The following is a 22,767-nucleotide window of genomic DNA, read 5'->3' as shown; positions in this document are numbered from 1 at the left end:
GAGCCACCACACCCGGCCCCGGATAAACATTTTTAAAGGAGCTCAAAGGAGGAGTAAAGGATTCAGTCCCCTGTGTACTAAGAGCTTAAGAAGTAGTTCTCAGGGGCATAAACAACACTCCCTTAGGAGATCTCATTTAAAATGTGGATCCTGGAGTCCCATCCTGAGATTCTGACTCAGTAGGTCTGGGTGAGGCCCAGGAACCTGCATTTAAAGTTGCAGGTCTTCCCTAGGCCACAGTTTTGGTTCAGCTCCTCTGGCTACATGTGGTGCTAGAAAGACCCAGGCTCTGGGCTCAAACCTGTCCTGGTGTCTTCATTTTTTCCCATGGCCTCAGCCTGCATCTCTGCCTTCTTCCAAATACCCACCACTGACATCAGGGGATGGGAGGCCAGTTCTTCACCATTATCGAAGAAAGCTGCTTAGCAAGCGTGACGTCTTAACTGAGGGGCAGCAGTGTCAACTCCATTTCAAAGAACAGCTCTATTTAGGGCAGAGTGACAGTGATGACGTTGAACAGGGTGTGCAGGCACGCGAGGGATGGGTTTGCACATGTGATTAGCTCTGCATGTGATATGTTACTAATGAGAGGACCTCTGCAAGGGGGTGATGGCAGTTCTCAGCCTCGGCCTCAGTCTGATGAATTGGGGAGTCCACTACGCATGCTGAAATGGGCCTTGAGGGTGCAGCACTGGCGGGGTCTGGGCCGAGTCAGGGGCTCAGGTCAGAGCCCTTCTTGAACCTGCAATATGTGATTCCTGGCACTAGCACTGAGCTCCTGAGTTTCCTTTTCCTTCAGATCTGCCTCCTGATGACAGTGGCTCTGGGGAGGGGGAGGTAGCAGGATACAGGAAAGGTGAGAGTCTACTGCTTATTTTTATTTATTTATATATATATTTATTTTAAGACAGAGTATCAGTCTGTTACCAGGTGCCAGGCTGGAGTACAGTGGCACAATCTCGGCTCACCGCAACCTCTGCCTGCTGGGTTCAAGCGATTCTCCTGCCTCAGCCTCCCAAGTAGCTGGGACTACAGGCACACACCATTATGCCCAGCTAATTTTTGTATTTTTAGTAGAGACAGGGTTTCACCATGTTGGCCAGGATGGTCTCAACCTCTTGACCTCGTGATCCGCCTGCTTCAGCCTCCCAAAGTGCTGGGATTACAGGCTTGAGCCACTGTGCCCAGCATGCCTATTTTTATAGAGGAATAGACTTTTAAAAACTTGACTAGAGATACTTAAAGTCATTGCCACGTTGAAAACCTATCTAGGGAACCACTGCTTGTTTAATGACCAGTCGTCGATAAAACACCTTTCGTGGAGTGATGGATGGTTTCTTTTGCTCATTGGTTTTATAGTACTTTAATTTCATAGTTCTGGTTTTGCTGCTACCTCTGTTATCATCTCTTGGTCACGGACGCCTGGAGAGTGGTGATGAGATGGCCACGGACATGTCCTGTGGGGGTACAGTGGAACGAGTGGTCCTGGAGGGGTGGCGGTGCCTGGGCTCATGGGCACAGGAGACAGGTGGGCAGGTGTGGAGTGGAGGGAGGATCTGGCTGTCGAGCCTGCCCTTCATCCTCCCAGATTTCTTGTTTTATCTTCCTCCAGGTCAATGTGCAGAGGCCCATGAAGGATGAGACTCACTTCGAGGTGGTGGAGTCTGGCCGATACATCATCCTGCTGCTGGGCAAAGCCCTCTCTGTGGTTTGGGACCGCCACCTCAGCATCTCTGTAGTCCTGAAGCAGACATACCAGGTCAGTGGCTTCCTTGCTTTATCTCGTTGGGAACTAGGCCTTTGAGCTTTTTCTGCTCCCCGGGTAGCAACCCATTGTCCCTCTCTGCTGTCTTGGGGGAAGGCGGCCCTCTAGGCCACCTGCCTTCCCCACACAAGTAGGGCTGTGGATACAAAGCCTTAGAGTTAGTCTTTTACTGAGTCTAGCTGCATGTGGGAAGGATTGAGTCTGGCTCCCCACCCCAAACAACGTCTTGACTGGCCTTGCTAGGCCTGCAGTTTATGTCTGCAAAAGAAGAAGATTAGACAATATCAACTTTTCTTAAGGTTTCTTACCCTAAAGAGGCAAACCAATGATGCACAATGTTATTATAACACTGCAGACCATTCTAGGGTTGCCTTACCATTGAGCCGTGGGCCAGCACATTTTTGAGAGCTATTTGTAAAATTGCTAATAACCAACTTTTGAGAATGGTTCCACCATTTAGGGTCCCACAGTTGTTGGAACTTGAATGATTTCTCTAAGTGGCATGTGTATGACAAGTGGCTCTGTCTATTCTGGTGGCTGATTTAGTCAGGCAGGAATGGCCTCCACAACCTCCCTGTTAAGATCATCCATTTTCAGCTTGTACAAGCCAGTGAGGCTACACTGCCCTGACTTCTCTGAGGCAGCCCATCTCATTCCCAGAAAGCGTTAACAAATCATTCATTCATTTATTCCACAAATATTAAGTTCCTGTGTGTGTCAAACACTGTCCTAGGCACTGTGGATACAGCAGGGGAAAAATCAGGTGTGTGTGTGTGAGAGTGTATGTGTGTGTATGTGTCTTCCTTGTATTTGTTTTTTAACTGCTGCTACAACAAATCACTGACAACTTGGCAGCTTAACACAACAACACAAATTTGTTATCGCATGGTTCTGTAGGTCGGAAAGCTAAACTTGGTGGGAAGGGCTGCATTCCTTCTGGAGGCTCTGAGGGAGATCCCTTTCCTTGCCTTTTCTACATTCTGGAGGCTGCCTGCATTCTTGGCTTGTGGCCCCATCCTCCATATTCAAAGTTAGCAGGGTAGCATCTGCCAGTCTCTTTCTCTGCTTCTGTCTGTCACAACACCTTTCGCACTCTGACCTGCCTTCCTCTGATCGGACCCGGTGATGCCATTCATCCCACATGGATAATCCAGGATAATCTCCTCATCTCAGAGGAGCCGCTGTTTTGCCTTCCATAACCCTAGTGCAGATCATATTCTAGCGGGAATGTTACTTTAGATAGTTTGGGCCGATGATTCCTGTGAAGAGGGGACGTAAGAGCAGAATCTCTGGGGAAAGGAGGGAATGAGTCGTGCCAGTATCTGGGGAAGAGAGTTTAGGCAGATGGAGCAGCGTGTGCCAAGGCCGTAAGGTGGTGGGGGTCTGGAGCGATTGTATGAGGAGGGACTTGGGGGGAATGGTAATGAATGAGGGCAAGGAGGGGCAGTAGCCACACCATGGGGGCTTCTAGGCCAGGTGAAGATTGTTGGCCTTTTGCCCAACAGTGAGAACATTCTTCTTTTATGTTTCTCGGTAACTTACATCCCTTGTACCAAGCCAAATTCTGCTTATTGAAGCAAAATAGCCTACGTTTTTTTCTCTTTGTCTCAAGGCCAGGGCTGTAAATATTTTGTAAATGTATAGCACCTTTTCTTTTCTAGACAAATATTTCCGGTTCCTTCTGTGGTTTTTTTGTTTTACTATTATTTATAGTTGACACATAACTGTATGTATTTACTGGTGACTGTGATATTTCAATACATGTTTAAAGATCAAATTAGGGTAATTAGTATAGCTAAGTGTAATGATCAAATAGGGGCAACTCGTATATCTATCTCCTCAAACATTTACCATTTCTTTGCATTGGAAACCTTCAAAATCTGCTCTTCCAGCTATATGAAAATAGACAGAAAACTGTTGATAATTATAGTTACCCCGTGCTACAGAACACCAGAACTTATCCCTCCTTTTTCTGTAGTTTTCCCTCATTAGTAACTGCTTTTTCAGAACTCGTTGTATGTTGCACATCATGATGGGTAAACATGGAGACAAGTGAGATGTACCTTCCTGGTTACATTTATGCTGTAGCAGAATTCTGCCCAACCTGCTCTGAACAGGCGGCAGTTCTCCAGGCGAGGGTACTCACCTACCCAGAGTAAGGCATTCTATAACATTCTCTCCTCAGACCCCTCCACCTCCACTGGTGGGGCAGTGGAACTGGCCCCTCTCTCTGATTCTTCCCTTGTTGGGGAGGGTGATAGTTCCCACCAGTGATCCCAGGGCCAAGGCTGCCTGATTCCTACCTCTGCCCTTGACCGACTATGTGACATGGGCCAGTTGCCTCTCTGTTTCTGTGGCTTTAAATACAATGGGGTCAGCAAGGAAGCTGAGGAATAGGTCTTGGCAAGGGCAGGGCCTTGCTGCTCACCTTGGGCCTCCTCTGAGACTCTGTCCTGCTCTTTGGCTCCTCCTCTTCTTCCTCAAATGCCCTCTGCCTCCATTGTTGCCAGGAACTTTCCTTTGTCCCCTGAGCCAGAGAGCATGCCCCTGGGGTTGACCGTGCTCATCCCCTCAACCTGTCTCTCAAGGAGCAAGTGTGTGGCCTGTGTGGGAATTTCGATGGCATCCAGAACAATGACCTCACCAGCAGTAACCTCCAAGTGGAGGAAGACGCCGTGAACTTTGGGAACTCGTGGAAAGTGAGCTCGCAGTGTGCTGACACCAGAAGAGTACGTCTGGGATCTGTGTGGATGGAGCCCAAGAGCCTGCTTCCTGGAATGTCCCCCGTTCCCATTCTCATGGGGGCTGGAAGCGGGGATGTGGGTGGTATGACCTTCAGGTGGCTGCAGGGCGGAGAGGAGGGTCCTTGGCTCTTTCTGGGCCGAGTAACCCCAGTTTGATCAGCAGATGGCTGGCCTGTCTCTTGCCTGGTTCCCAGGTGCCTCTGGACTCATCCCCAGCCACCTGTCGCAACAACATCATGAAGCAGACGATGGTGGACTCCTCCTGTAGAATCCTCACCAGTGATGTCTTCCAGGACTGCAACAAGCTGGTGAGGACCTTGAGGGTAGAGGGAAGCAGATGGTCCCAAGACTTGGCCCAGGGGTACAGACATGGAGTGTGACCTTCTAACGTGCACACCACCCTGGTGTCTTGGCATGCTCTGCACCAAGACACTACTTCAGTCTTCTCTTGGCTTTCAGTCTGGGAAATGAAAAGTAAAATCCACAGTTTCTCGGGAAAGCCTGGAAAACATTTCCTTCTGCATGGGAAGTCACTCCCCTTGGCATGTGCCAGTGCCTCTCTTTCAGCCCCAGTCTCAAGAGTTGTTCCCTTATTTCAGTATCTTGTTTTCAACCCAGAGCCAGAGACTTCCTTTTCCTGTTGCTGCTGCATTTGTCCAGACCAAAAGGCCTTGCTCTCCCACCCCTCAACAACCCTTTGGTGCCCATTTCTTGTCTCACAGAAATCTTTTCTGGCCTTAATTTTGGTAATTTTGAGTCCTTGTTTTATGACTTATTTTTGTGTCTTGATCTCTAATGCTAAGGAGGAATTTCCCAAAGCTAAGTGCAGTTGTCTCTCGCTCTGTCTATCTCTCTCTCTCTCTCTCTGTCTGCCTCTCTCTCTTTTGAGATGGAGTCTTGCTCTGTTGCCCAGGTTGGAATGCAATGGCATGATCTCAGCTCAGTGCAACCCCCACCTCCTGGGTTCAAGCAATTCTCCTGCCTCAGCCTCCTGAGTAGCTGGGGTTATAGGCGTTTGCCACCACGCCCAGCTAATTTTTGTATTTTTAGTAGAGACAGGGTTTCTCAATGTTGTTCAGGCTGGTCTCGAACTCCTGGCCTCTATGATCTACCTGCCTCTGCCTCCCAAAGTACTGGGATTACAGGTGTGAGCCAACATGCTTGGCCATAGTGCAGTTGTCTCTTATCCGCTACATGTATGTGTGTACACACACGTGGACATGGGCGTGTACATGGGTATATGTGAGTATGTGAATCTACGTACACACACAGCCATGCACACATACATGCTGCTATGTAGCATCACCAACGTGGGAGAGACTGGTTGAAAACATGGATCTCAATTCTCTTTCTATCTATCCAATGAGTTTCAGTCTCTGAGGACTCCAAAGGAAACTTACGTTCCCTGGTTTGGTGGAAATCATGGGCATCTGAGTTGGAAGAGTGAGGACAGGGGAGGAGTTGGGGACATTGAGACTGTTGCAACGTCTTGGAAACAATGATCCACTCAGTGTCTAAATTCATTTTCTATTGTAACTGTCCTGAAAACGTCCAGTGTGTGTAGGGGCGTATTTTGGGGATGAGAAAAGGTGGGAACTGGCCCTGTGTTCGGCATACCTGCCCTGTAGCGCTGCAGTGAGGCAGCTGCATGGCCTGGTGTATTTCCCCATTCTCTTTGCTGAATTGAGGCAAAGAAAAACAGTGACCAGCACGCGTGTGTGTTTGTGTTTTTGTAAAAACACCCAAATGCCCATGAGGCTAGGAGTGGACTGTGAGGACAGACAGGTGGCCGAGCAGGGAGGTAGGCAGAGGGACAGAGGGAATGTTCTGGAAAATCCTCTGGCTCATCATGTTCTGCAAAAGGCTAGCAGAACTGCTTTATTCGACTTTTCTTGCTGGAATCCAGATTAGAAACTAAGAATCTTGCCTTCCCACTCATTCCCTCTTTGAGACCATTGAGCTACATTTCTCCTTCAACCTGGACCCCCCTTATCCTTAAATTGACCATCAGAACATTTGCACCCAGACCAAAAGCCAGAGTTCCTAACACCTGGCCATAGGCTTGGGCCACCTGAGGCTGCCTTTGCAGGTGGACCCTGAGCCATACCTGGATGCCTGCATTTACGACACCTGCTCCTGTGAGTCCATCGGGGACTGCACCTGTTTCTGTGACACTGTTGCTGCCTATGCCCACATGTGTGCCCAGCACGGCAAGGTGGTGACCTGGAGGACGACCACATTGTGCCGTGAGTCCTGATGCCTCATGTTCTCAGATGCTCTCCCTTCTTCCCATGTGTCTACGCTTTAAGACTTTGCAAGTGCAGGGGGATACCGTCATGGGAGAGAGAAGACAGAGCGCTAGCATGGGACTGGAAGACTGAGGGTTAAGGCATTGGCTGAGTAAGAAGTTCATATCATGGGTGAGGAGGGACACGGATTCAAGGCATGAGTATGTGGAGACGTTTCTTCTGGAGAGATTCTGGCAGAGTCTGATGAATACTGATGAAAAGAAGGAAGTCAATTTCTGTCTTTAATTAGGCAGTATTAGATTTGCCAATATGAGTGATCAACTCACACATTCATGTCTATGGAGTCTTCATTCATGTCTATGGACATAAGCAACTTAATGTTTTTATGCAGAAAACTGGGCCAGGCACAGCGGCTCACACCTGTCATTCCAGTGTTTTGGGAGGCTGAGGCTGGAGGATCCCTTGAGCCCAGGAGTTCAAGACCAGCCTGGGCAACATAGCAAGACCCCTTTCTATAAAAATAAAATAAGAAATGAATTCTGATCCAATAGATCCTGGTTTAGGTGCTTCAACAATCCAGAAATCTCTAATATTGGTGATTCCTGTAGTCCCTTATGTCCCCAACATTATCTCCAGATTCCCCCAGGCCATCACCACATGGGTCTGCAGTCCTGGGGCATTTGTGGTCACAGCCTTGTGTCCTGTCTACACAGCTCAGAGCTGCGAGGAGAGGAATCTCCGGGAGAGCGGGTATGAGTGTGAGTGGCGCTATAACAGCTGTGCGCCTGCCTGTCGCATCACGTGCCAGCACCCCGAGCCACTGGCCTGCCCTGTGCAGTGCGTGGAGGGCTGCCACGCCCACTGCCCTCCAGGTGAGGCCTCTATCCCTGGGGGTTGGGCTGGTGGGATCAGATAGGGATGGATGGAAAGTGCATCTCAGTTTTGCTTTATCTCAGCCTCCATCCACTGCGTCCTGTCTCTGACCTCTAGCCCTGCGCCAGGTTCTGTCTTCATGGGTTATTTCATCAGAGCCCGGCCAGCCATGACTTTTGTCAAGTTGAGCTCCTCCAAAATGCTTTTCTGTGCCTATTTATGGGGTTATCATCTAGAGCAGCCCCTGCTGATAGAACTTTCTTCAGAGGGGGAGTGTTCTATTGAAGGTCACTGTGGCGAGTGTGTCTGAGCAACTGAAGTTTTGAATTTTATTGAATTTTAGTTAGTTTAAACTACATGTGGGAAATAGCCATATGTAGTTTGTGACTGTCATACGGTATGGCACAGTTCTAGAGTTACGGAAGAGTGGAAAGAGCCCTGTAGATAAGATTTCATTTGTCCTGAGGCCTGGGGAGGTGAGGTAGAGTGAAGGAATCCTTCCCAGTTTGGCAGAGGGATCTATCAAGGCACAAGGAGGAAAGATGCTTCCTGAGTGGCCGGGCAGGAGGAGCTGGCTTCCAGGGCAGGCACTTTTAGTTAAAAGTGAGGCTTCCTTGTGGGAAAGGGGAGCGTTTTGGTTCCTAATGGCAGCCTTCTTGTGCAGGGAAAATCCTGGATGAGCTTTTGCAGACCTGCGTCAACCCTGAAGACTGCCCCGTGTGTGAGGTGGCTGGCCGGCGTTTGGCCTCAGGAAAGAAAGTCACCTTGAATCCCAGTGACCCTGAGCACTGCCAGATTTGGTAAAACAGATTCCTGGGTTGTTTGAAGTGGTGGGTCTTACTGCCTCCTCTGGGGGCCAGCTCAGAGACTAGGTTTTGGGTAAAAAGTCCTCTCTAAGTGAGTTGAGAGATTGAGTTTACTGTATTTGTTCATTTATTTAATTCATTATTTAGTATAGTTTATTGCTTTGTTTGTTCCTGGAGTTTGCTACTTTTTCTTTAGGGATGGACTAGACTGCTTTCTCCACATGTATTTCTTACTAGGTTTTTAAGTCCTAAGAGGTGTTTGCTTTTCTCACTGAAGGTGAAGTATGGTCACTTATTGTCCTTGTAGGTTATGGCAAGTCTGAGTACAGGTGTCTATAAAAATCAGATTTCTTTTTTGAGATGGAATCTCGCTCTGTCTCCCAGGCTGGAGTGCAGTGGCGCGATCTTGGCTCACTGCAATCTCTGCCTCCTGGGTTCAAGTGAGTCTCCTGCCTCAGCCTCCCGGTGCCCCCATACCTGGCTAATTTTTTGTATTTTCAGTGGAGACAGAGTTTCACCGTGTTAGTCAAGATGGTCTCGATCTCCTGTCCTTGTGATCTGCCCGTCTCAGCCTCCCAAAGTGCTGGGATTACAGGCATCAGCCACCACCCCTGGCCAAAAAATTAGATTTCTCTTTTACTCAAGGTGGAGACTCAGGAGGGGAGCATGAGATGGAACCTAGGGCCCTCAGGGTAGCAGGAACATTGTTGGGGCCACAGTCAGGTTGAAGGGTGTAGCTTTCATAATGGGGAAGGAAGGTGCTTGTTGATGTCACCCTGAGTTCTCACTGGACTTGCCTCTGGGAAACTGGCCTTTTGGGAGGTGAAGAGGCCTCAGGGTGAGCTCTGAGCCTTCTGACGTCCTGCTCACAAGTAGGGGACTTTTATTAAAATCCTGATCTATTCAACACCACTCCCTGACACTGTTGAAGCCTTCTGGGAACTTAAACTTGAGAACGTAAATTCTCTGGGGAGGGGCTCTGGCCACAGCTGCCAGAGTCAGATCCTGCCTCCTCCATCTGTACAAACAAGAGTGAACGCTGCCTGGGGTGAATTTTCCAGCAAACACAGGAAACTAGAACGTATGTCACTCACGCACCGTTAACCTGGGATTGAAGCAATAAATCTCATGGATCACAGGAAGGAGGAATTAACTTCCTAGTAAGATTCTGCCAGCGCTCAGTCTCTATGCTGAAGTAGGGACCGTGGGGAGCAAAGGATGGGGTGATTCTGTTGCCGGCTTGGGGTTCTGTGCCAAAAGGGCATGAGAGCTTCGAGCCCTCTGCCCACCTCCTTCGCTGGCACGTGGGCAGAAGCAGCTGCCACGGTGCCTACTGAAGCTGCAAGCAGCGTGTGGATAGTAGTTCCACACAGCAGGCTGGGGGCATTGCCTGGCGTCAAGCCACAGGGGAACACTTCCCAGGCTCTGGGCACTGCCGACTTTTCGGCTTTACTGGGGGTACCGAAGGCCAGGTTCCTCCAAGGCTGAGGGTACACAGAGGAGACGCTCCTAGTGCACATTGGTCTCCACCACAGGGCCACTTGACTTTGCCTGTGGTCTGGCAGACCTTGCCACTTTCCAGTACACTGGCAAAAAGGTGTTACCAGCAGAGCCTGGACCTTTGGCCTGGTAACATAGGAATTTGTGTGTGTGGGGCCACTGCTCTGCTACAGACCTGTGGTGTGTGCTTGAGGCTGGGCACAGAGCCTGGCCAGTACCTGCACATGAGAGGTGCTCACCCCGTGTCTGCTGGAGGAATGAGTGAATGTCTTTTCCTAGGCCCAACACCTTGGGGACCCCTGTCTTCTACTCCCAAATAATTTATTCTGCCAGATAAAGCTGGGGTTTTGAATCTATTCATCTTTCCACAATGTTTTTGCTCCAGTTTTTCTCTCTTTCTTAGGGCCCAGCATATTAAACATGTTTTAAATCTCATACAAGTTACGTTCTGTTAGAATATGTACTGCAAAGCATTTATCTTCAGCAGAACATCAACAAGCACAGGTTAGCGTCCACATTTCAGTAACAGTTGTTCTTGGAGACACTTGTAAGAAGGCTTGGATTATAATTAAGTATTCATGTTGCTAAAGATGAAGGTTGAAAAGAAATCAGCTTTAAGTGGCTGTGTACATGGCCTAAAATAACATTTGTTTTCTTCATGTCTTCGGATGGGCTAAAGCTTTGGTTTCTAGAATTGAAGGAAGTCTGCTCTGTGTGTGTTTTGGAGGGTGGCATGCTATTTGGGGACTGATGTTAAATAGTGACATCTCACTTGGGTGTGGAATGGACCATGGGCTCTCAAGTTCAGATGGAAAAGGAAGGAGATTCTGTGGGAATGTGGAAGTGGTCCTACACTGCAGGCTCAGCAGTGTCCATGGGTTCTTCCTGAACCATTTCAATTTCTTTGCTTTTTGTTGCAGCCACTGTGATGGTGTCAACCTCACCTGTGAAGCCTGCCAGGAGCCGGAAGGCCTGGTGATGCCTCCCACAGATGCCCCGGTGAGCCCCACCACTCCGTACGTGGAGGACGTCTCCGAAGCGCCCTTGCACGACTTCTACTGCAGCAAGCTACTGGACCTGGTCTTCCTGCTGGATGGCTCCTCCAGGCTGTCCGAGGCTGAGTTTGAAGTGCTGAAGGCCTTTGTGGTGGACATGATGGAGCGACTGCGCATCTCCCAGAAGTGGGTCCGCGTGGCCGTGGTGGAGTACCACGACGGCTCCCATGCCTACATCGGGCTTAAGGACCGGAAGCGACCATCAGAGCTCCGGCGCATTGCCAGTCAGGTGAAGTATGCGGGCAGCCAGGTGGCCTCCACCAGTGAGGTCCTGAAATACACACTGTTCCAAATCTTTGGCAAGATCGACCGCCCTGAAGCCTCCCGCATCATCCTGCTCCTCATGGCCAGCCAGGAGCCCCAGCGGATGTCACGGAACTTTGTCCGCTATGTCCAGGGCCTGAAGAAGAAGAAGGTCATCGTGATCCCAGTGGGCATTGGGCCCCATGCCAACCTCAAGCAGATCCGCCTCATTGAGAAACAGGCCCCTGAGAACAAGGCCTTCGTGCTGAGTGGTGTGGATGAGCTGGAGCAGCAAAGGGACGAGATTGTTAGCTACCTTTGCGACCTTGCCCCTGAAGCCCCTCCCCCTACCATGCCCCCCCACATGGCACAAGTCACCGTGGGCCCAGGGCTTTTGGGGGTTTCACCCTTGGGACCCAAGAGGAAATCCATGGTTCTGGATGTGGCGTTTGTCCTGGAAGGATCGGACAAAATTGGTGAAGCTGACTTCAACAGGACCAAGGAGTTCATGGCGGAGGTGATTCAGCGGATGGATGTGGGCCAGGATGGCATCCATGTCACGGTGCTGCAGTACTCCTACATGGTGACCGTGGAGTACCCCTTCAGCGAGGCACAGACCAAAGGGGACATCTTGCAGCGGGTGCGAGATATCCGCTACCAGGGTGGCAACAGGACCAACACCGGGCTGGCCCTGCAGCACCTCTCTGAGCACAGCTTCCTGGTCAGCCAGGGTGACCGGGAGCAGGCGCCCAACCTGGTCTACATGGTCACTGGAAATCCAGCCTCTGATGAGATCAAGAGGTTGCCTGGAGACATCCAGGTGGTGCCCATTGGAGTGGGTCCTCATGCCAATGTGCAGGAACTGGAGACGATAGGCTGGCCCAATGCCCCCATCCTCATCCAGGACTTTGAGACACTCCCCCGAGAGGCTCCTGACCTGGTGCTGCAGAGGTGCTGCTCCGGAGAGGGGCTTCAGATGCCCAAACTTGCCCCTGACCCTGGTATGCTGGTGCCTTGTGTATAGGTGGGAGGGCTGGGCGAGGGCTGGCATGGCCTTGGGGCTGCATGCAGCTGCCGAGATATGACTAGGGCTCTAATCCCGGCTTCCTTGCTCTGTGCCCTTGATTGAACCTAGCCTTCAAAGGGCCTGTGTTTCTTCATCTCCCTGGCAGGGAGGCACAACGTGATCCTCTCTTTGGGGAAGATCTTTTCTTATTGTGTGTGCTTATATACATTCAGAGGTAATGCAAGCCTATTGTTAACATTTAAGTAATACTGGTAAGGAGTAAAAAAACAAAGGCAAGTTTTACTTTATCACACAGCCTCTCTCCCACCCAATTCCACCCTCTGCCTCCAAGGTAACCTCTGTTAAAGCTGGTGACGATAAGCTCCCTTTTGACCACATTGGGTAGGTGGAATTATTCTGAGTAGCTGACATTCTTCAGAGTGAGACCGGGAGGTCAGGTGCCAACAACAGGCGCAGTCTTCCGATTCTGGAGTCAGACTGCCCTAGTTTGAATCTTGTCTCTGCCACTTGCTAGCTGGGTAATTTTGGGCAAGTACTTAACCTCTTTGTATATCTGTCTCCTCAACTGTAAAATGGGGATAATAATAGTACCTACATGCTTAAAACAGTATCTGGCACTTGACAAGTGCTCAAAAAAAAAAATGCGTGCTCCTACCGCTGTTATTACTACCTTTTACTGACACTGGCATCTAGTCCCTTCCTAGTTCCTGAACATCTTTATTTGGTGTGTTTGAGACCATCCCAGAATCAAATCACTAGCTGTTTTTTTTGGTTTTTGTTTTGTGAGACGAAATTTCACTCTTGCTGCCCAGGCTGAAGTGCAATGGCATGATCTCAGCTCACCGTAACCTCCGCTTCTCGGGATCAAGCAATTCTCCTGCCTCAGCCTCCTGAGTAGCTGAGATTACAAGCATGCGCCACCACGCCTGGCTAATTTTGTATTTTTAGTAGAGACAGGGTTTCTCCATGTTGGTCAGGCTGGTCTCGAACTCCTAACCTCAGGTGATCTGCCTGTCTGGGACTCCCAAAGTGCTGGGATTACAGGTGTGAGCCACCGCACCTGGCCTATAACTAACCTTCTTTTAGTATCTCTTGACTCTCATACTTGTCAGTGCTTTATTTCTTTGTTTTTAATCAGAACCATAGATTTATTTAAATTCTTGTAATATTTCTGCTGAGGAAAACAACAATTGCATCATTTTATCAAATCTCAGATGTGCTCAGACACTAACAGGAGCACTAGGCATTTACAGCTGGAATAGTCAGTACGTTCACCCGCCCTGCAAGACCCAAGGGTGCAGCAGCTCATGGTCCAGGGAGAGGCTGCCGTTCCATTTCCTATATTGCCAGGCCAGTATTTTACTCAATTCTGGAAGAGTGGCAGCCCCCTGTTACCAAGAAGTCCATGCCTGCTTTTATTTGTAGGCATTTAAACTTCCTTTGGGTAGAATTGGAGTCTTCCCAATGTCTCCAAACCTGAGATAGGCCCCTGGAACTCCATCTCCCTGATCCCCTCCTTGCTAGCCCATGTTGTCCTTGCACTCATGAAGGCGCCCTCCCCTTGGTGTGCCACGTGGTCAGCATGCCCTGCAGATCCTATTGGATGTAAGGCTGGAGGCCTGGCTGCCACCGTCCCCACTGACACCTGCGTGCTCACCCTCCTGGTTGTCTTTGTAGATTGCAGCCAGCCCCTGGACGTGGTCCTTCTCCTGGATGGCTCCTCCAGTTCTCCAGCTTCTTATTTTGATGAAATGAAGAGTTTTGCCAAGGCTTTCATTTCAAAAGCCAAGTTAGGTGAGTGAGGGAGGCACCTGAAGCTGCAGGTGACCAAGAGGATCTTTTGGGGGCTCCACTTGATTCAAAGTAATCCTCATTTTCTCTTTCCGTTTAGGGCCTCATCTCACTCAGGTGTCAGTGCTCCAGTACGGAAGCATCACCACTATTGATGTGCCGTGGAATGCGGCCATGGAGAAAGCCCATTTGCTGAGCCTCGTGGACGTCATGCAGCGGGAGGGAGGCCCCAGCCAAATCGGTAACGTTGGTGCCACGGGCTGGAGGCAGGACCTGCATTCTGGTCCTAATTTTTGGCATCAGTGACTGTGTGATCTCGGCCAGTCACTTTGCCCCTTGGCCTTAGTTTCTTCTCCTGGAAAGTGAGGGGCTAGATGCTCTTCCAGGTCTCTTCCAGAGCTCAACTGGGTGTTCCTCAGAGTCTCTGAGTCATTCAGCTTTTGAGTGACTTAAGGATCCACTATGAGATAGGGTGACCAGCAACAGTGAGTGCTGACTTGGCGTGATCTCTTCTCCATCCTCAGGGAATGCTCTGGACTTTGCTGTGCGATACTTGACTTCAGAAGTGCATGGTGCCAGGCCGGGCGCCTCGAAGGCGGTGGTCATCCTGGTCACGGATGTCTCCGTGGATTCAGTGGGTGCAGCAGCTGATGCCGCCAGAGCCAACAGTAAGATTCTGGTGTACAGTCTTCAATTCAGGACAGCAAGAGTTCAGAAATGATAAAGGGTTAAAAGTGGGCCGGGGTTACTTTTGGATGTTGTGGCTTATATTAAATATGCTCAGTACCCACCTCTGGCCTGGGTTCCTTCAAACAGCCAGAAATTATTCAGTCATTATGTGATTTGGAAACCAAGCAAGAGTGTGTGTTGATCCTACATCTTTATAACCTTTAATTATAACATTTAATTTCTCCACATTTTCCCTTTGTGTCCAGGGATATCATACCTCTATGCCGTTTCTTTTTAAAGTAGGATTCATGATCTCTTATTAAAATGTCATGTCTTAGGCCAGAGTGATTCACTGTGGGGCCTTGAGAACCAGTGGGGACCTTCGTGTGTTCAGAGTTCTTTCCCGGTACTAGGCTCATGGGCTTGGCAGGGTTGAATGGATGAGAGACAAAGAATCATGCTGGGGCCGGGCGCGGTGGCTCAAGCCTGTAATCCCAGCACTTTGGGAGGCCGAGGCAGGTGGATCACGAGGTCAAGAGATCGAGATCATCTTGGTCAGCATGGTGAAACCCCGTCTTTACTAAAAATACAAAAAATTAGCTGGGCATGGTGGCGCGTGCCTATAATCCCAGCTGCTCGGAAGGCTGAGGCAGGAGAATTGCCTGGACCCAGGAGGCGGAGGTTGCGGTGAGCTGAGATCGCGCCATTGCACTCCAGCCTGGGTAACAAGAGCAAAACTCCGTCTCAAAAAAAAAAAAAAAAAGAATCATGCTGTAGGAAAGGGAAGGATCCAGATGTCCAGCCTTGTGCTCCATAAGAACATGTGCTTATCATACTCAATATCAGCAGGATGTGAGCTGGGACAGGTGGTAGAGTCTAAGGGACCACCTTCCAGCTGAGGGAGGTCTGGGTGAGTAGAGTGACACTGAGTCCTCTCGTGGGCTCCTGGAAAACGTTAGCTTTCAGAACCCTGCCTGGGAGTTCTGTCAGAACCCTGTATTTTCTCTGCCGTCTTCCTGATGTTCTTCCTGAGAAAGTTATTTGCTCCGTTCTCTGTGCCACATATGAGCTACTCAAAATGTGCAAAGCATATTGTGTTGTATTTGTAACGTATCTGTTCCTTGCAAAAACTAAGAGTTCTTTGAAGGCAAGGGAAGATCTTGCTTATTTTTGTATCATCTGTGTATGATGCACAAAATAGGGGACCATTTAACCTTTGTTGAATGAATGAATGTGACATGTTTATGAAATCTATTTTTTTTTTTTTGAGATAGAGTTTTGCTCTTGTTGCCCAGCCAATGGTGCGATCTCGGCTCGCCGCAACCTCTCCCTCCTGGGTTCAAGCAATTCTCCTGCCTCAGCCTCATGAGTAGCCAGGGTTACAGGCATGCGCTACCATGCCTGGCTAATTTTTTGTATTTTTAGTAGAGACAGAGTTTCTCCAAGTTGATCAGGCTGGTCTCGAACTCTCAACCTCAGGTGATCTGCCTGTCTGGGACTCCCAAAGTGCTGGGATTACAGGTGTGAGCTGCCGCACCCGGCCTTGAGGGTAAAGGACTCTAGAAGGGAAAGGATATATATTTGAATAATATGACGAACTTACAAGAGCTGAAAAGTTGCCAGTGGAAAATACTCTCCGATGAGAACTGCATTGCAATTACTTAGAACTTTCTAGAGAACTGAATTGAGGAATTTCAGGTTGGAGATTTTTCTCCTTTAGTATCAAGAATTGAAAGAAAGATTTTCATCTGGAAAGGAGGCAGTTGTGGTCTGGAGGAAGCTGACATGATCCAGAGCAACTCATGTAACTGTCCACAGCCTGTTTCTCCGGTGTAATGAGCATGCACATTCTCCAGGCTCAGCCCTGTGATATTTTCTCTTCTCTTCTTTTTTTTTTTTTTTGAGACTGAGTCTCACTCTGTCCCCCAGGCTGGAGTGCAGTGGTGTGATCTCGGCTCATCGCAACCTCTGCCTCCTGGATTCAAGCAGTTATCTTCCTGAGTAGCTGGGACTACAGGCGCACACTGCAACATCCAGCTAATTGTTTGTATTTTAGTAGAGACTGGGGTTCACCGTGTTGCCCAGGCTGGTCTTGAACTCCTGAACTAAGGCAACCCACCCGCCTCGGCCTTCCAAAGTGCTGGGATTACAGGCCTGAGCCACCACTCCCGGCCCTCTTCTCTTCTTATATACACTCCCTTGATGGTCTAGTTCAGTGCCATGGGTCTAAATATATTGATACATCTCTGACTTTGAAATTTGTGTCTCCAGCCTTAACCTTTCACCTACACTCAGCTTGCATGTTTTAACAGCCAATTTAGCTAAACTGATTTTTACACCCATCTTTCTCATCTTAGAAAATGGCAATTCCAACCTTCCAGTTGTTCAGTTCAAAAAGCTCAGCATCCTTGATTCTTCCTTTTTTTGTTCCTGATACCTCCATGCAAGCTCTATCTTCAAAATACATTGAGAGTCACACCAGTCCGTGTCCAGCAGGGTCACCTCAGTCCAAGTCCCCATGGTCTCTCACCTGGGCTATTGAAATAGCTGTCTAACTGAAACCCCAGCTTCCACCTTTGTCCCCTGCCGTTCATTCTCAGCACAGCAGTTGCAGTGGCCCTTTAAAATCAGTCAGCTCCTGTCCCTCTGCTCTGTGGTCTTGGCTGGCTTTGTTTCATTCACAGAACATTGTGAGTCCTTACTGTGGCCAGTGGAGCATTGACTGATCCATGCCCATTCCCTCTCTTGCTTTTCCTCTCTCTCCAGCCCCTGGGAGCATGCAGTCACACTTCTGCTCTGCGGCCTTTGCACTCACCGTTCTCTCTGCTTGGGATGTCCCTCCCTCAGACATCTTCTTGGTTCCTTCCATTCTTATGTCAGGCCTCTGCTCAGATGCCATCTTTTCACCAAACACCGTCTAACCACCATAGATGCAACAGTAACCCACAACTCAGCCCTGGGCATTCCCATCCTCCTTATCTCATTTGGTTTTTTCCCCTTTTCTTTTCTTTTTGAGACAAAGACTTGCTTTGTCACCCAGGCTGGAGTGCAGTGGTGCGATCTCAGCTCACTGCAACCTCTGCCTCCAGGGTTCAAGCGATTCTCCTGCCTCAGCCTCCCGAGTAGCTGGGACTACAGGCTCATGCCACCATGCCTGGATAATTTTTTGTATTTTTAGTAGAGATGGGATTTCACCATGTTAGCTAGGTTGGTCTTGATCTCCTGACCTCGTGATCTGCCCGCCTTGACCTCCCAAAGTGCTGGGATTACAAGCGTGAGCCACTGCACACGGCCACATTTTGTTTTTTTCCTAAGCATTAATTCACATCTGAAATTCTATATATTTACTTGGTTTGTGTGTTTGTTGCCTATCTCTCCATGAGGACAGGAGACAGGGAGGGACTTCATATGCTTGGTTCACTGCTGTATCCTTATTATTTGCAATAGTATCTGACACAGAGTAGAAGCTCGTTAATATCTGTTGGCTGAATATCTTCCTCATAGGGCTGGTGTATGTGACTAGTCTGGAAAACATGAGGCTCTATTCAGATGCTGGATATCGTGTCAGGCCAGTTCATTTGGAGCCCACTTGCCCACAGATCCTTTCGTGTCCCTTTGCTGACTCTAGGAGTGACAGTGTTCCCTATTGGAATTGGAGATCGGTACGATGCAGCCCAGCTAAGGACCTTGGCAGGCCCAGCAGCCGACTCCAACGTGGTGAGTCTCCAGCGAATCGAAGACCTCCCTACCATGGTCACCTTGGGCAATTCCTTCCTCCACAAACTGTGCTCTGGTGAGTCTTGTAATACCTTTCTTACTCCTCTCAAAAAACCCTCCCAAACAAACCCACCATAGGAACAAAAACACAGTTCAAGAGACCCTGGGGTGCCCATGCATGAGATTTGGCCTCAAATGGAGATTATGATATAGATCAGGACCTTTAAGTTTCTGCTTATGGGAGGTGTATACCACAAATCTCCAATTGTCCATGTGAACTTGGCAGAGAAAGCCCAGGCTTATTTGTGCAGAGGGATCTTGGACAAAAGAATCAGAAGATATAAGCAGGGAACCTCAGCATCCTGTAGATCATGGGCTTCTTTCCCATGGCCCTAGATTCACTCTCAACATGGGTATAAAGCGTTTTAGAAATACGGTAACATGGACACTAATATCAAAGTACCATAGTTTAGGTTGATTTTTGGTTAGAAACAAAAAAATATGCTTTGTTTTTTGAACCTGGGTTTGTCTATTTTCCCATTGCTAGCTATAAGTCAAAACTTGCATGGTTGCTGTCCTTCAGGAGAATAAGTCAATGCAGGTTTTCCCTTAAGGGCAATAACCCTATGAGAGTTTTGACTTATAGCTAATAACATTAACTATATGGAGAGGTGGCAGCTCTCCTGATAGGAATCTTCAAGTAGATCTCTTTCAGGTTTCCAGTATCTGGCTTCATCCCCACTTTCCCCATCCCTGGCAGTGATCTACATGTGAACCCAGATAATGACAGCATAAGCTGTGGTTATTACCGTATTATCACTGTTGCTGGTATCAAAATTATTAACCGCAGAGCATATCTGAAGAACCACAGGATGACCGCCTCTTAGCCTTGTGTCCCTCTGTCTCCACTGTTAAACTCATTCAGATTCCTTTCAGAGTTAAGTTGACTTCAAAAACTAGACTCGCTTGCGTAAGCAGACATTGTGAATGGTTTGGAATTTCTGGATGATAGATGGGAACTAAGGTCTTATTTGTGTCTGTTGCAGGGTTTGTTAGGATCTGCATGGATGAGGATGGGAATGAGAAGAGGGTAAGTTCCTTTTTGTAGACTTGGAAAGAAAGATCAGAGACGTGGCTCTTTTTCCCACTGGTTAATGTTTCCTCCTTTGGTCTTAGGCCAGTTCCTCCTCTTACTATTATCCTGGTTTTTTCAGGGATCCATGTGTACATCTTATGTTTTGCTTCCTGTCTCATGTACAGGAGGGCTCCTTGCTGTGTAGGCCTGTGTTCAATACCAGGGGTCAGTTGACCGGCAGATGGGCTCAGAGTTGGAGTACCTCATCGTATTCCCTGCCTGAATCTGCTGTCTTCTTCTGCAGCCTGGGGACGTCTGGACCTTGCCAGACCAGTGCCACACCGTAACTTGCCAGCCAGATGGCCAGACCTTGCTGAAGAGTCATCGGGTCAACTGTGACCGGGGGCCGAGGCCTTCATGCCCCAACAGCCAGTCCCCTCTTAAAGTGGAAGAAACATGTGGCTGCCGCTGGACCTGCCCCTGTGAGTCCTTTGCTTCTCCAGCCTGGACAATGTCAAAGAGGCAGTGCTCTTAGCTTGGCTGTGCAGAAAAGTAGAGCAGACACCAACCAGCTCAGAAGTGCCCTTTCCTTCCTCACCACATGCACAGTGCTGCCTTCACTCATCTTCCTCCCTCCTGTGCTCTCTGGACATGCTTTCAGCCAGTCTCAGGGATCACTGCCCCTTTTCTCTGTCTTTGGAAGGCACTTCCCCAGATGATGGATAACCAGAAGGAAGAATCACTTTTCTGAGGTCAGTGTTCAGCTTGGGTGTTGGCAAGTCAACCTTTAGGAATCTATGTATTCATGGTATAGCCGTGGAAGTATAGCAGTGAGAGAGACACTTCCAGAAAACTCTCCAACCACACCAGTAGCAGCAATACATCACCAAGGTGGCCTGGATTGAGAGGAGGAAATATTTAAGTCCATCTCAGGTACACTTGTGGAGAGCGTTTCATTCATGGGCTGGGTTAACCTTCTGTCTCATGTTTGGGAGAAATAACTTTATGGTGACCATAACTCAGTAGTGCATTGTAAACAGACGTAACTGGTGGGATGCAATCAAAACTATGTTATAGCCCACTCTCCCTTTAGAATTTATTTAGTGAGATAAATTTCCCTCTTGGTGTAGGTGAAAACTCCACGAGACCTTACATTGTTTCTGCTTATTTATGTTTATTCATAAAGAATTCTATAACTACTTTAAGTCATAAAACAAAGTCTTGGGCCAGGCGTGGTGGCTCAAGCCTGTAATCCCAGCACTTTGGGAGGCCGAGGCGAGTGGATCACGAGGTCAAGAGATTGAGACCATCCTGGTCAACATGGTGAAACCCCGTCTCTACTAAAGATACAAAAAAATAATTAGCTGGGCATGGTGGCGCGTGCCTGTAATCCCAGCTACTCAGGAGGCTGAGGCAGGAGAATTGCCTGAACCCAGGAGGCAGAGGTTGCGATGAGCCGAGATCACGCCATTGCACTCCAGCCTGGGTAACAAGAGCGAAACTCCGTCTCAAAAAAACAAAAACAAAAACAAAAAAATACAACAAAGTCTCAATTGATAATTGAATGCCACTCTTGTATAATAATCATAACTTTGAATTTGATTAGAGTTAAAACACCTCCCAGTCCCAATTTGGGCTGCCTACCTCTGGGAAAGGGGATATGGTCAGCTTTCTTCTGTACAAAGAGCTTTGCCTTTTTTGATTAAAAGCATATCCTGGAAATTACTCACTGTCATTTCAAAGAGAGCTTCCTAGTACTTTACTGTGTACCGTAGGTTACCCAGCTGTTCTTCTATGTATGTGCGTTTAGGCTATTTCCAGTATTTTGTAATAACAGAGTAAACCTGAATATATGAATTTTCATACGGTTGGAGGTGTGTCTTCAGCGTAGATTCCTAGAAGTGAGATTCTTGGGTCAAAGATAAGCATATATGAAGTTCCCCTTAGATATTCCCAGATGCTCCTCCAACAGGAGAGGTGTGGTTGTGCAAAACTGGAATTTCCACCAGTTTGCTTTTTCATCCACAAGGTAAGAGAGTGCATGCTGCCCCACAGCCTTGGTAAGAGAGTGTATTGCTACAGTTTTTATTTTTTGCAAATTTCTTACTTTTCAGGTAAGAAATGGTATCTCAGTGTACTTGAAATTTATTTCTCTAGTGATGAGTGAGGTTAAACATTTTCTTCATATGTTTGATTGCCATTTTATGTCTGTTTTTTGTGGATTTTCTGCTCATGCCTTTCCCTGTTTTCCCACTAGAAAATTGTGGTAAACAACACATAACATGAGATCTACCCCATTAATAAATGTTCAAGTGTGAAATACAATATTGTTAGCTATTTGCAAGTTGTACAGCAGATCTCTAGAGCTTTTTTGCTTTGTGTAACTGAAACCAAGCCCATTGAATGGCAGCTTCCCATTGTCCCCTTCCCCTAAGCCCCTGCAACCACCATTCTGCTTTTTGCTTCTATGAATTTGACTATTTTAGATGCCTCCTATAAGTGGATTCATGCAGTAGTTGTCCTTCTGTGATTGGCTTATTTCACTTAGCTTAATGCCCTCAAAGTTCATCTATACTGTGGCATATGAAAGGATTTCCTTCTTTCTAAAGGCTGAATAATATTCCATTGCATGCACGTACATACCACATTTTCTTTATCTGTTTGTCCACTGATGCACATTGGGATTGTTTCCACCTCTTGGCTATTGTGAACAATGTTGCAATGAAATTGCAATGCATGGAAATTATACAGCTCCTACAGGAAAACACAAGAGTTTCTTTCTTTCTTTCTTTTTTTTTTTTTTTGAGACGGAGTTTCGCTCTTGTTTCCCAGGAGTGCAATGGCGCGACCTTGGCTCACCGCAACCTCCGCCTCCTGGATTCAGGCAATTCTCCTGCCTCAGCCTCCTGAGTAGCTGGGATTACAGGCATGCATCACCGTGCCCAGCTAATTTTTTTTTGTATTTTTTCTAATGAGTGGAAGAGTAGATATCTTTTTGAGATCCTGATTTCAATGCTTTCAGATGAATACCCAGAGGTGGGATTGCTGGATCATATGCTAATACTGGTTTTAATTTTTCGAGGAATCTTCTTACTGTTCTCCATAGTGGCTATACCACTTTACATTCCCACCGATAATGCACAAGGGTTTCACTTTCTCCGCATTCTTGCTAACACCTGGTATTTCCTGGTATATGTCTGTGTGTGTTTGATAATGGCCATTCTGACATGTCTGAGGTGATATCTCATTATGG

The 22,767-nt window shown here is 48.1% G+C and overlaps 1 protein-coding gene across 2 annotated transcripts in view; it reads left to right on the top strand.

Moving 5' to 3' along the window:
* VWF (von Willebrand factor) overlaps window positions 1-22,767 on the top strand; it is a 170,843-nt gene that overhangs the window by 88,627 nt on the left and 59,449 nt on the right. For both annotated transcript variants that reach the window (XM_002752243.7, XM_009003456.5), the window contains exons 22-34: window positions 1,613-1,759; window positions 4,354-4,494; window positions 4,704-4,817; window positions 6,599-6,755; window positions 7,472-7,630; window positions 8,296-8,431; window positions 10,858-12,236; window positions 13,940-14,056; window positions 14,154-14,294; window positions 14,578-14,721; window positions 18,351-18,515; window positions 19,486-19,529; window positions 19,819-19,996. In XM_002752243.7, the coding sequence (XP_002752289.4) occupies window positions 1,613-1,759; window positions 4,354-4,494; window positions 4,704-4,817; window positions 6,599-6,755; window positions 7,472-7,630; window positions 8,296-8,431; window positions 10,858-12,236; window positions 13,940-14,056; window positions 14,154-14,294; window positions 14,578-14,721; window positions 18,351-18,515; window positions 19,486-19,529; window positions 19,819-19,996 (3,022 nt within the window). The remainder of the gene's footprint in view (window positions 1-1,612; window positions 1,760-4,353; window positions 4,495-4,703; window positions 4,818-6,598; window positions 6,756-7,471; window positions 7,631-8,295; window positions 8,432-10,857; window positions 12,237-13,939; window positions 14,057-14,153; window positions 14,295-14,577; window positions 14,722-18,350; window positions 18,516-19,485; window positions 19,530-19,818; window positions 19,997-22,767) is intronic.

The sequence above is a fragment of the Callithrix jacchus genome, chromosome 9 (assembly GCF_049354715.1).
Source record: "Callithrix jacchus isolate 240 chromosome 9, calJac240_pri, whole genome shotgun sequence".
NCBI lineage: Eukaryota > Metazoa > Chordata > Mammalia > Primates > Cebidae > Callithrix > Callithrix jacchus.
The sequence above is the reverse complement of the archived record's forward strand: the minus strand, read 5'-3'. Positions and strand labels throughout refer to the sequence as shown.